The sequence below is a fragment of the Vulpes vulpes genome, chromosome 1, assembly GCF_048418805.1.
Source record: "Vulpes vulpes isolate BD-2025 chromosome 1, VulVul3, whole genome shotgun sequence".
Lineage (NCBI taxonomy): Eukaryota > Metazoa > Chordata > Mammalia > Carnivora > Canidae > Vulpes > Vulpes vulpes.
Genome location: NC_132780.1, coordinates 195,878,964 through 195,892,682, shown reverse-complemented (window position 1 = coordinate 195,892,682; position 13,719 = coordinate 195,878,964). Strand labels below are relative to the sequence as shown.

The following is a 13,719-nucleotide window of genomic DNA, read 5'->3' as shown; positions in this document are numbered from 1 at the left end:
CAGTGATGTTGCGGTTAGATATTTTACATAAAAATTTGCAGCCACAAAAACTGTCGTGGGCAGCAACTGGACAGTCTATAATATGTGCAGGTTTTTAAAAAATTATTGTTACTTTTGTGGGGTATACAGAAATGATAGTTTTAATTTCTTTATAATTATTTGTATGATATAATTTTGAAAATAAGATGTTTTCAAAGCAAAGATGTTTATAGAAATTTAGCACTGACTTCAAGTATGTCAAATGCTTTAACGATATAGAGGGTACTTAAATTCTGTTACAGTTTTGATGAAAATACAGAAGTGATATTTTCATATTTTAAGAACTTCTTTCCATTTTAGAGCATGTCAAAATAAGCATAGTAATTTGAATGCTCTATTTTTATTTCTAGAAACCAGCAAATATCCTAGTAATGGGAGAAGGTCCTGAAAGGGGGAGAGTCAAAATAGGTAGGTAATTATTTCTAAAATAATTTATTAAGAAACTGAAATGACTGCAAAGGTGGTATCCCTTTTTTAAGATTCGTATTTAAGTAGTTAGTTTTAAAATGACTTCTTCATGGCATTTTTAGAAAATATGTTGGGAAGTGTAGATAGATAGTTTATAAAACTCCTCAGAGGGTTTATTCCCCAAATAAGGTTCTGTGTTTCTAAGCTGAGGCAAGCAAGCCCACAAAAACTTCATTCCCATATCGTACCCAGCATGTGTTTATACCATGATTATTGTCTCGCAGTGACCCTGAACATAATCTGCTAAGTCTTGCTTTTGTCTCAGCTTTTCCTGAATGCCTCTCTCCCACCTGACCTAAAGCACACATCTTCCCAGATACCATTCTTCTGCCCCCTGCATGCCTGTGCCAGGTACCAACATATTTTTTCCAAATGAAGACATATGTTTATAAGACTCTCTTACTTGGTGGTCTTAAGTTAAGGCACCAGGAGGAACTTCATCTATAATATTAAAATTTCCTTTGCAACCCTGAAGGTTGTTCTAAAAGAAATTGGCATCATTTATACCTGTGACATTTTTAGGAAGAAAATGAACTAAAGAAGTGCTTTATTCTAATTTTTTTTTGTAATAGAAATTACATGTACTAAATGCTCAATGATTTTTGGAAGGATTTTAAAAGAAATTTCGTCTCATCAATCTGCTTTCTTTGCTGTTTGAACATATCATACTAAGGGTGCTAAGCTGACCTGCTACACATCCATTCCATCCTGCTACAACTGAGCCTGCCTGCTGCCCCGTCTTCTACTTCTTCAATCCGTTTGCTAGTCTGGCTCCAGAAAAAGCTGTTTTCAGCCAACTTCCCTTTCTTTAAACCTCTATGTTGAGTTTACTGAGATTCAGAATCATAAAAAATGTTGTCGGTGGTCACTAAGAACCAAGTAGCTACTTTCCTTCCCTTGCCTCCCACCCCACCCCTGGGCCCTCCACGACTCCCCACTTGCTCCTGTGTCTCCCTTATGCTTTTTCTTGTAGGCATTTGAGTCCCTACCTCTTGCTAGATATTGGTGAAGGGGAAAGAGTGGTGGAGGGTGGCCCTCCCTGTGAGAGACAGTGACACAGACAGTTCCCTGCCCAGAGTGGTAAATGCCATTACATGTTACCTCATGTACTTACACAACCACCCCTGTGACAGAGGAGGGGAGCTGACTTTGGAGAGGTTGCAGCTTACGTGGCCTCTCCAAGGGAGGACTCGATTCCAAGTCCAAAGTCTCTTTCCCTGCAAACGTTGCTGCCTAGCAATATCAAAGCTGTCTGCGGTACCCTCACTGAGCACTTTCTGCCAGCACAGTGCTGCCTTTGAAGGGATCTCGGACAAAGAGTGACGCTCCCCTTCTGAGTCCCGTCTGGGCCACCCCACCCCACCCCGCCCCAGCTTCTGAAGATCTTGCTGTACTAAAGCTCTCACACTGCTGTGTCTCCACTCTCTGCTTCCCTAGTTTCTCCTCTTCACCTTTAAACATTCGTAATCCTCTTCCCAGTTCTGGAATAAGCCTTACTCATATCCATTGTGTTTTCTTTACCATTTGTTCATTTTCTGCCCCCTTGTTCCTTTACTTCTAGAGCACACAGTGTTCACCCACTGGTTCTACTCACCCTCGTTTGTTATAACCTGCCCTCTAATTCCATTGAAACTGCTCTCCAGATGGTCACCTCTGACCTCTATCTCACCAGAGCAACTGGCGCCTATAGATAGTCACCTTTACTACCTTAGTCATTCATGTCTGTGACCAGTCTGGCTTCACGACTGCCTTTTCCCTTGGTCTCTGTGACATCACAGAATTCTCTTTTCCCATTCACCACTTTTGCTTACTCTTCTGCATTTTACTCATCAGTGGCTTTTCTTCCTATTATTAGCCTTGTGTTTCAAGATCCCCTGGGCGCTGGCAAGGGGTGTGGCCTCCCTCTACAGTTACTTCTTTAAGGCCCTAATAAGTTGTGGCCTTAAAATTGTGGGTTCTATAAAAATCATTTTAAGATCTGAATCTCAGATTCTCTTCTCTCACCCTCGCCAAAAGCTCTGCCTTTATTCGGATGTGCTGCTGGCAACCTCTACTCCATTGTTTCAAACCAGATTCACAGTCACCATCCTGGACTCTCCCCTGTTTGTACCGGTCATCATGTTATCCCGGTCACCCGCCCTTCCTGTCTTCTCCCTACCACTCCCAGATGTCTCTAGTTCTCCTCAGCATAAATTCTGTGTTCTAGCCAGGCCCGTTAGTTGCCCTCCTGTTAAGAGTTTGAGAATTGTAATGCTGTCCAAGATTAGGAATAAAAATCAGGGTTAAAAGTAAGCAATAAGCTTAATGGTAAATAATTGTCTAGTAGTCAATCTAGTCGATTAAATTGCTTTTAAATTTTGTTTCACTCGTATGTTACTGTTTAAACACTAGTAATGCCCGGATGCCTATGCTTAACACTTTAATAGTCATTTTTTGAGTGAAGGCAAAAGCGCATCGTGCCCTTAGCTGCACCTGAGCCTCCCCCGCCCCAGCAGCCTGAAGACTTCGGGCCTTCCCTGGAACCCTCTTGCTTGCCTGCAACCCCCCTTACTGTTTTGTTTTGGTTTTTTTAAGATTTTATTTATTTATTCATGAGAGACACAGAGAGAGAGAGAGACAGGCAGAGTGAGAAGCAGGCTCCACGCAGGGAGCCCAGTGTAGGACTCGATCCCGGGACTCCAAGACCACACCCTGGGCTGAAGGCAGGCGCTAAACCACTGAGCCACCCAGAGATCCCCATCCCCCCATACTGTTCACAGTGACTCCCCCCTGGGAAATCCAGCTCAAGCCCCACGGTCAGTTTCGTCCACTGCTACAGAGGTGTACCAAACACTGTTCCAGCTCAAGCCAGGGAGGAGACATGGCCTGCCCCTCAAAGGACATAGAATCTAGTAGAAGCCACTGGCAACTGGCCTTTGGCCCTTACAGTGCTTATTACCCTTTTGGTTTTTGTCTACTCCATGTTTTTTGTCACCTTCCCTTCCTGTAAGCTCCTTGGTGGTGCACACGGCTTTTTCCTGCTTTTCTCTATCATTTGATACTGTCTAATTAGCACTCACACCTGAATTTTATTACTGCAGTGTATTGAATTGAACAGTTTCACTCACATCTAATTTTAGGAAAACAACCATTAGTAATGTTTAGGCCAGTTACCCTATGTCTAAAGTAGAGATTACCTGAGAAAAGGTTTGAAATTCCTCTAAAGTTCAAACAATAGACAGGAATTATTACTATCCCTTATACAATGAAAACATACTGTGTATATTATACATTTCAAATTATAGAGGTTTTTTTTTTAATTCTTCCGATTTTTCCTTTGTGACATGGTATTATCTCTACTGGATGTCCCATCAATGCGTAAGAATATAGCTGCTAAATTATAACATGGCATTTTTACTTCCTATCTCTATGACCTTGGGCAAGTCATCTAACTGCTTTTGGGTTTGCTTTAGATTCTTCATCTCAGAGGTGGGGAACAACATGCTTACTGAACCAGCATTTGAATGAGGATTAGATGAAGTTATGTATGATATATGTGAAAGCCAGCTGTAAACTCTATCAAGTGCTTGATAGATAAAAAGTATTTGTTATTTATGAAATGTTTTTTAAAAATTTTTTATATATATTTTTTATATTTATGAAATCTTAAGAAAATTAGTCTCCAGGAACTCATTAGAGTAATAACTATTCTTTTGCTACTTGTGTACACCTCTGATATTTAAATCACCTTTGGTATAGATCTTTGTTAAATCCTGAATTATAACAAATTATCTCTTACATATCCTATACATGTTCTTGGTAACATGGTTCTTGGTATCCTATAAAGTGTGCTGGTAATTACACAACAGTGGCTCCCTGGGGGAAAAAAGCCCCAATTTGTAGCATTTGCTGTTTTCATGATGTAAATATTCCCATCATAGCCAATTTCAAGTCACCAACATGACATCACTGAACTCAGAGTTGGGAAGACATATGTACAAATTGGCTCTCGTGCGTCCATGAGCCAACTGCAGCTCACACCAAACCAAGATGGAGTCAGTTTTTAGATGCAAAGGCATACAGAGGTCATAACTAATCATGTTCAGACTATTTCAATTTTATAAAACATTTAAGATGATTATAGTGTTTCTGAAAGCTGGGGATCTGAAGTCAGACTTGGGTTCTACTTATGACTGTCTTCACTCACTCCATGACCTTGGGCAAGTCAGAATATCTTTAAGCTTCAGTTTCTTGATCAATAAAAGAGGCACAATAATAATAATAATATCCACCTCAGAAGGGGGTGGGGATCTGGTGCCTGGTTGCAAAGTGAGGTAAAAGGTTGCTTTATAAGGCAAGTGGCTATTGTCATCAACCTTGCATGGTTCAAGTAGCATACCAAACTGAGTTTTATATTAATTTATTTCATTTTCTAGCTGACATGGGTTTTGCCAGATTATTCAACTCTCCTCTAAAGCCACTAGCAGACCTGGATCCCGTGGTGGTGACTTTTTGGTACCGGGCTCCAGAACTTCTGCTTGGTGCGAGGCATTATACAAAGGCCATTGGTAAGTTAGTCTCAGACGATTTCCGATCGTAGCACTGAATGATCATGAATACCAAGTGGTACAATAATAATGAAGCTGTTTTGTAAAAACCATTCTTCCATCCCTTTGTCAAAGTCCTCCTGTCTTCTGCAGCCCTAAATTTTATATTCTGGTAGATTAGCCTTTTTAACTTTGTAGGAGAATATGGTTCTTTAAAAAGAAGAAAGCATTTCCTGTTAGAGAAGAGACTTACCTGATCCTGTTGTGTTGCTATGGAAATGATAACGCGCTGATTTTATTTCCCACTTGCCTACCATTGATCAAGAAGAATTGGAGAGAGGTTTAGTAAGAATTGTTTTCTCCACAAAAAGAAAAACAGAAAACCAGATATAGCGTGATGTTGAAGAGAGCCCCTTCTATCTGGTGGGAAAAGTCAGTCAGTCAGTTCTTTCCTCAACAAGAAATAATGTGACTAATTTTTTTCTCCTGCCATTACTGTTATCAGGATGACGGGTTCTCCATTACAGTAGGAAATAGACTCTGGGTGGATTAGCTGTGCTCAGCATCTTGCCATTTCAGTAAGTGAAAAAAAAACTGAGTAAGAGAATCTGTTATAAACACACTCTCTGTAGAATTTAAAGTCTGCTCCAGAACAGAGGCAGCAGAGATTTTACTACTGATCACTACTGTGTCCTTGGAGTGCCCAGCTATGAACTGGGGGAGTCAGGAAGACAGAGCTCTCCTCAAACCTAGAGATTTCTTTTTTTTTTTTTTTTAATATTTTGTTTGTTTATTCATGAGAGACGTACAGAGAGAGGCAGAGACAGGGAGAGGGAGAAGCAAGCTCCCTGCGGGGAGCCCGATCCTGGGATCATGACCTGAGCTGAAGGCAGATGCTCAACTATGGAGCCACCCAGGTGCTCCCTAGAAATTTATTTAAATGAGGTAAAAAGAGAAGATAGAGAAGGGTAAATAGTACTGTCACTGTGATGGGCTAGTTCTGTAAGTACCAAAATCTGCTAGGTGTATTTCTTGAAAATTTCTTTCTGATGAATTTTCCATTTACTGGTATTAGTCTCCTATCATTTTTCACTACATTTAGCTGCTTTGGTTAAGTTCTATTTAATAAAGGCACTAAATAATAAAATTATTAAAGATAGTTGAGTGTAACCTTTCTCTGTTAAATTTGTGAAAAACCTGGTGGCATGCAAAGAACTACAGAGGTAGTTCCTATGTTTGAAAAGATTAGACTGATAATTAACCTGTTTGTGGATAAAAGGAGAAACAAAGATTAAAATATAGTGAGCAATGTCCTCATTCAATAGGAGGTCTAGTTTCTGCAAAATTCTGACACCCAGCATACATCTATACTATGTCCAAGGATTGAGATGCCAACACAGTTGCTGAAATCTTGTAATACTTCTTAAACATTGCTGAAAGGTTCTGTTAAGTTGGTGAACAAGCCTATGAGTGTTTACAGTAGGGGAGTGTGAGACCGGCCTTCAACCCTACTGCTAGCAGCCGAGCCAATAGTAAGGCCCCATTCAGAGGCTGCTGAGGCCATGCTATCGGCCTGAGACCCGACCATGGCAGCTGTATCTGAAGGATACAGAAAAGACAACTATACAAGCAGATGGAAGGAATAGAATGGTCTCAGAATGAGGGGTTAAAATTAGAGCCTGACTCTACTTACATCCCAATGAGTGATTTTTACCAAGAAGCTGTACCTTTGAAACTTTTGGAATTATGTGTGCTTTTTCTGTTCAATCTCTCCGCTGAGAACAATAAAATCTCTTAGACAATCTCAGAAAGCGCTAGGGGATAGGGAGAGACTGAAAATACCCCAGAGAAAGGGGTTGTTAGCTGGGAAGTAACAGGCGGTGCCTCAGAGCAGAACTGATGATGAGATAACCCAGGGCACAGGGCAGCGAGTCGAGGACATGGTAACAGTAGAAATCCACCTGCTCTCGGCTCTTAGCAAGGTCTCTACAGAGTATATCTAGGAGGGAGATTTGTAGGCAGAAAAGGCACATTCAGCCAAACCTTCTTGGACTCCCCACCAAAACCTCTCCCACTCTCAGAGATTCTTAGAGGACAAATCCATGGTGTAGTAAGTCTCATTTATGATATGTGCCATTGCATGAGTCTGTTGTATGTGGTCCACACATTTTGACAGTCCACACTTTGAGAAGCACAATTCTATGAATATTTTTTTTGAAGATTTTATTTATTTGACAGCACAAGCAGGTGGAGCAGCAGGTACAAGGAGAGGGAGAAATAGGATCCCTGCTGAAGAGAGAGCCCGACAAGACTGTGGGGCTCCATCCAAGGACCCTGCTATCATAACCTGAGCCAAAGGCAGATGCTCAACAGACTGAACCACCCAGGAGCCCTGAATATTTTCTGATTAACTGTTCTTCTATTGAAATAAAATTAGGTGTTTTGGGAGAAATAAAGATAATTGGGTATAAATTGGAAATCAACTCTATTTCCTATTTCCTCAGGGTGTGGACAATAAAATTGAATTTAAACTAGTTTGCAACTTAGAGATAAAGATAATTTCCAATTTTAGTCAAGTTGCATTTATCCATTCTGGATAGAAATTAGGAAGAAAGAAAAAAGACACAGAAAAGGAGTAATCCCCAAATCAGTTATTCTTAGGCTTCACATATATTCTTTTTTTTTTTTTTAAAGATTTTATTTATTTATTCATAAGGGACAGAGAGAGAGAGAGAGAGAGAGAGAGAGAGAGAGAGGCAGAGACATAGGCAGAGGGAGAAGTAGGCTTCCTGTGGGGAGTCCGATGTGGGACTTAATCCCAGGACCCTGGGATCACGACCTGAGCTAAAGGTAGACACTCAACCACTGATCCACCCAGGCATCCCAGCTTCACATATCATAGCAGACATTATAAATACAACAAATGCATACACATTCACTTGTTCTTACTCTTCTCCATACCTGGTTCATGTCAGAAATGAGTATTATTTCTATTCAGAGCATATAAAAGAAGAGTTTGATGATTTGATATCACGAAGTTTCATGGAGTGATTTAGGGGGGAAGAGGAGTGATAGCAGTTGTGCGTACGTGTGTGTGTGTGTGTGTGTGTGTGTGTGGAGGGAGGGAGGAACACATCATTGATAGAAGAATGAGAGCTGAGAAATGGTATAGATGATACAAGAGCCAGATGACCATTTAAAATTAGAGGTTAATAGGAGGCAAGAAATCCCAGAACTTAACATTACTTGCTGCACTAAGGTTCTTTTTCTTAGCAATTCTCAGAGGAATCTGGATCCTGGCTTCTGTCCTTTTCTTTTCTTTTTTTTTTTTTTTTTAAGATTTCATTTATTCATGAGAGACACAAATCAATTCACTCGTACATTTGGCAAAGCATTGTGAATGTATTATTATAGTCTTAGAATCAAAATTACAGTTTTTCAACATGTAAAATCCAAATAGAATAATCTATCACTGGTGATTTAAAATAGTTAGTAAAACTTTTAAAGATGCCTAACTTTATCTTGGAGTGTTAGAGGATTGGAACAGCTTAATCCAAGTGAATATATTCAAATAATATCTGTCTCTATGGTGTCATGCCATACCTGTAGACACTTGTATTTATCAGCTTCTAGACCTTACAGTTTGTTGAAAAAATTGAAATTGGTAGTCTTTCCAACAAAAGTAGAGCTTTTCCAGGTCATGTTATATGGTCTGTACTGTCTATCTACACTCATGCATCAGAAATTATGATCTATTGTTGTGCATTTGACTGCCTTAAAGGAATGTCTCACTATACCTGATGATGACATTGTTTAGTCTATTGGGTCATGAGTATTACCTGCATTAGATTATCAGTTGAATGCTTCAGTGACTACATTATTCACAATGGTTGGGAAAAGCTTTTGCCTAGGTGTAAATTCATTGCTTGCTAAATTGAGTTTCCCAAGTGTATCTTGATTAGAAAATTTACAAATCAATGTTTTTATATTTGGCTTTTAATCTGTTATGTAATGATACAGCTATTTCATGTCATATATATATATATATATATATATATATATATATGTTTTTATATGTTTTCTTAATATGGTTGTCATACTTTGTATATTCCATCACTGAAAACTATTTTTATATGTAGGTTGTGAAAATACTCAGGGATTATAACCCAAGAAATATAATAAATCTGTACAAAACTTGTTTTTCTTCCTTCATAGATATATGGGCAATAGGTTGCATATTTGCTGAATTGTTGACTTCAGAACCTATTTTTCACTGTCGTCAGGAAGATATAAAAACAAGCAATCCCTTTCATCATGATCAACTAGATCGGATATTTAGTGTCATGGGGTTTCCTGCAGGTAATTTATTTTTCTTTTCAAAATAACATTGGAGTCATATTTCAAAATAATTCCTTTTCAAAAGCATATTTTATTTTTATGTCTATTTTTAAGCTAACATAAGTAGATTTTTAAATATAAGTAACATTATTTTCTATAACAATATTCGATATTTTTTTGTAAGATAAAGATTGGGAAGATATTAGAAAGATGCCAGAGTACCCCACACTTCAGAAAGACTTTAGAAGAACAACGTAAGTAATTTCATATTAAATATAAGTAGTAACTTCAATGGGAATATCTCAATCCTTTTAGAAACCAGATACAGATTAGTGTTTAAACCAGACATTTAGATTTTAGGTTTTAATATATTAATTATGCTCATGATTTAAAGAAGATATTCCAGATTTTGCTAATGTACATGTCAGACTTAGACTGTAGTATTTTACAGACTTCTAAGAATTTTAAGGGTCAGTATAGCATTTAAATGTCTCTCCTGTTTTAGCATGATGAGGGCTCAGTTCAAGGCCACAACTGTGATTTTTATCTTTATCTGAATAATGACCGGTGAGCGAAATGCTGGGTTAGACAACCAGGAAGTATAGCAGAAAGAAGAACGCATGGCCCAGAAGCCGAGTAAAACACACTGGTGTATATTGAGTAGAAATGAGAGAATAAAGGGGACAGCGTGAGAGGGGTTTGTTGTAAATGCGCACGCCTAGAGGAAAAGGTGAAAGGGATTCTCTTTTGGGCAACTTAACAGGAAAATTTCAGGACAGGATGACATGTAAGAATGAAAGCAGGCATGATAAAGAAAGGTAGGAAATGGCACCACACATTTTTGGCCTCTCTCTTCCACGGTCCCCGGTGGGGTGTTTTTCTTCTGCCTCTTAAAGGCACTCCTATTGCTCAAGGTTCTGTCTTGGACTCTCTTCTCACTCTGGACATTTTCCCGAGCAGTTTCTCTGATTTCATTGGCCACAATTTACCACTGATTACGCTGATAACTCCCAGTTTTTGCATCTGACTCAGATCTCTTTTCCCAGGTTTCAGACCCACTTATCTAATTGCCTTCTGGAATCCCAACGTGAATGTTCCATAAACACTTCAAGTTCAGTGTCCAAAACTGAACTCATCATCTATCCTCCCACACCTTCCTCCCGCTGTATTTCCTATCTTAGGAAATGACTCCATGATTCACCTAGTTGTTCCAGCCCAAGACCTGAGATATGCCTGATCTTCTCTTATCCCATTCTCTTCCATTTTACCCTGCAGGGTTCAAACAATTAGTAAATCTAGTCAGTTCTTTGTATTTCTCTCCATCTACCTTGTCACTATTACAGTCCAGACAGCAACTCTCCCTCACTTAGGATCCTGCAGTGGCCTTCCAAGTGGAAGACCTCCAATCTTCATTCACACTCACTGTCTATACTGCAGTCGTGGCCAAAAGCAAATTTGATCATGTTTGGTCTCCTAGTTGCTCTTAATTCACTGTACTCTAAATTCTGAGTGTGACTTACAGAGCTTTGGCTTCTGCACCACCATCATCTACTAAACCACTGTCTACTTTTTATTCTATAGCCTGGACATCATGAATTTCTTTAAGAGTCTGAAAACCCGGGCAGCCCAGGTGGCTCAGTGGTTTAGCGCCACCTGCAGCCCCGGCTGTGATTCTGGAGACCTGGGATTGAGTCCCACATTGGGTTCCCTGCATAGGGCCTGCTTCTCCCTCTGCCTGTGTCTCTGCCTCTCTCTCTGTGTCTCTCATGAATAAATAAATAAAATCTTAAAAAAAAAAAAAAAAGAATCTGAAAACCCCAGAGTTTTGTTTTTTGGTTTTTTTTTTTCTTTACCTTTGGGTTTTTACACATGCTGTTCCTTTAGTCTACGATATACTTTCCTCCCACTCATTCTAACTTCTCATATTAACTTCCTTTCTGCTTATCCTTTCAATCTTGGCTTAGGCATCACTTGCCTGCTGAGGCCTCCATTGCCCTTCTAGGTCTGAGTTAGGTAGTCCCCTTCTGTACTGTGACATCCTTGCTGCTCCTCTCAGCACTGATGACTTTGCACCACAGTTAGCTTTAGAACACTTACCTGCCTCTCCCTCTAGATAGTATGGGTTATGTCGACTTTATACACCATTATCTGTGTCTCCAGGGCCTGGTACATAAGTACATGCTCACTAATGACTTGTCAAATGGGTATTAATGAAAGTGGTACAAGTAATTGAAGACATACTAGTAGTGTAAAAGATGAAGAAAATTAATGTAAGCACTTAACATTCATCTAAGTGTTTAAAGACTAAAGGAAAATTTTCACATCAAATGATAGTGTTTACAGTAACCAGAAATAAAAGGAGAGAAGTTTTAAAAGATAAATGAAATTCAGTTGGAAAAGTAATAGGAAAAGCTCAGCAGTAAGAGCCTGTACTTCTTATGCAAACGGTTCTACCCCCATGAAAGAGACTAGTGATGGGTAAGATGAAAGGAATTTATTAAAAATTAGCTAAATCTAATAGAATACATACCAGTCACTGAAGTAAAATATAATTTAAGAATTCCAGAAAGCATCATTTTAAATGACATAAAAAGTAAAATAACTTTCTTTCATTATATCAAATGAAAAGAACCCCCAAAATTCCTCTTAAGTGAATTGGGAAGGATAGTGATATAAGCTTCTATAATCTTTCCAGAGTGTCAGCTCTTGTTAGCTCAGTAGAAGGCAAGGTGAAAATGGAACTAAAAGGAAATCTCTAAGTCGACTTTAAAATTGATTGTTCCAATAAGCATTCAATATCACATTCCATCTGATATTATGATGGAAACAAATAACTTAGAATCTAGAGTTAACCCAAGAAATCAGTTGATGCAACATAAAGACCAAAGAGATTTATGTAGACAAACTCCATTTCTACATAAACTTTAAAATTTCTTCCCATTAACAAACTTAGTAGCTACCTTGCTAATAAAAATGTTCCTCATTACTGGAGGGAAAAAAATGTAAAAAAAAATAATTAAAAAAAAAGATTTTATTTACTTATTTATGAGAGAGAGAGAGAGAGAGAGAGAGGCAGAGACACAGGCATAGAGACAAGCAGGCTCCATGCAAGGAGCCTGACATGGGACTCGATCCTGGATCTCCAGGATCACGCCCTGGCATGAAGGTGGCACTCAACCACTGAGCCACTCGGGTTGCCCCAATTTTTTTTTTTAAGATTTTATTTCTAAGCAATCTCTACATCCATCATGGAGCTCGAACTTTACAACCCTGAGATTCAGTTGCATGCTCTACCAATTGGTCCAGCCAGGCACCCCGAGAAAATTTTAAATCAATACACATGGCAAAGATTTTAAGAATGAACATACCTAGGGAAGGGTATGATAAAATGGGCACTCTTCCTTGAATGTGACTGCTGAGCCAGAGTGTTTCTCAAACTTTAATTTACATACAAATCACCTGGAGACCTTGCTAAAAATGCAGGCTCTCAGGGACCCATGCTGCCTGTCTTAGGGCCAGCTCTGTGTAGAAAGGTTCGTTCTGTAGCACATAAAAATGGCTTTGAAATGTCCCTTTCCTCTGACCTAAGAAATTCAAGAATTTATCCTGTGGGAGCAATCAGAGCAGTCACACATGGCTTGCCAAGTACTTACTATGTCAGGCATGGTGCTAAGCCCTTAGCAGCACTTTCTCGGATGGTCCCCACAACAACAACAACACTATTAGATAGGTATGATTATAATCCTCAGCTTTCAGAGGAGGAACCTAGGCTTTCACTGGGGTTGACGAACTGGTAAATCCTTTCTGATCCTCACCTGCTGTGCAGCATTGTCTCCCCACCATGCAGATCAGATTAACCTACAAGGACACAGATTTCTTAACTATTGTGAAACAAACAACATCAAGAACAGTAAGAATATACAACCCCTGCAAATTAGTAGTTTAGGGAGTGGTAGACAAGGAAAGAAGTTTATTATTAAGTGAAAAGAGGGCAGTCTGTACAGTATGATCCTGATTTTATAAAACAAAAACAAAAACTCCTCTGTGTTTGAATCAGACATAGATGCATAGCAAAAATGCCAAAGGAAAAATCAGCAAAATCTCAACAGTGTTTTGGTTTGTTTGTTTTTTTTTCTTCTAATCACTGAATGACTTACTTGACTATCAGTTTTCTTCTCTAGAGTTTTCTGTATTCTCTAAATTTTCCACCATAAATGTGAAAATTTAATGTGAAATTTTTCATATGTAGGAAAGAACATACGTAACAAAAATATGATCCACAGTCTGTTTAGAATAATAAAATGAATACCCCTCTACCCACCCTTCAGCATAAGATTTTGTGAAATTT

General features: G+C 39.0%; 1 protein-coding gene across 2 annotated transcripts in view; it reads left to right on the top strand.

The window, feature by feature from the left end:
• CDK19 (cyclin dependent kinase 19) overlaps positions 1–13,719 on the top strand; it is a 163,077-nt gene that overhangs the window by 137,133 nt on the left and 12,225 nt on the right. For both annotated transcript variants that reach the window (XM_026005805.2, XM_026005806.2), the window contains exons 5-8: positions 390–447; positions 4,923–5,054; positions 9,249–9,392; positions 9,556–9,625. In XM_026005805.2, coding sequence (XP_025861590.1) covers positions 390–447; positions 4,923–5,054; positions 9,249–9,392; positions 9,556–9,625 — 404 coding nt within the window. The remainder of the gene's footprint in view (positions 1–389; positions 448–4,922; positions 5,055–9,248; positions 9,393–9,555; positions 9,626–13,719) is intronic.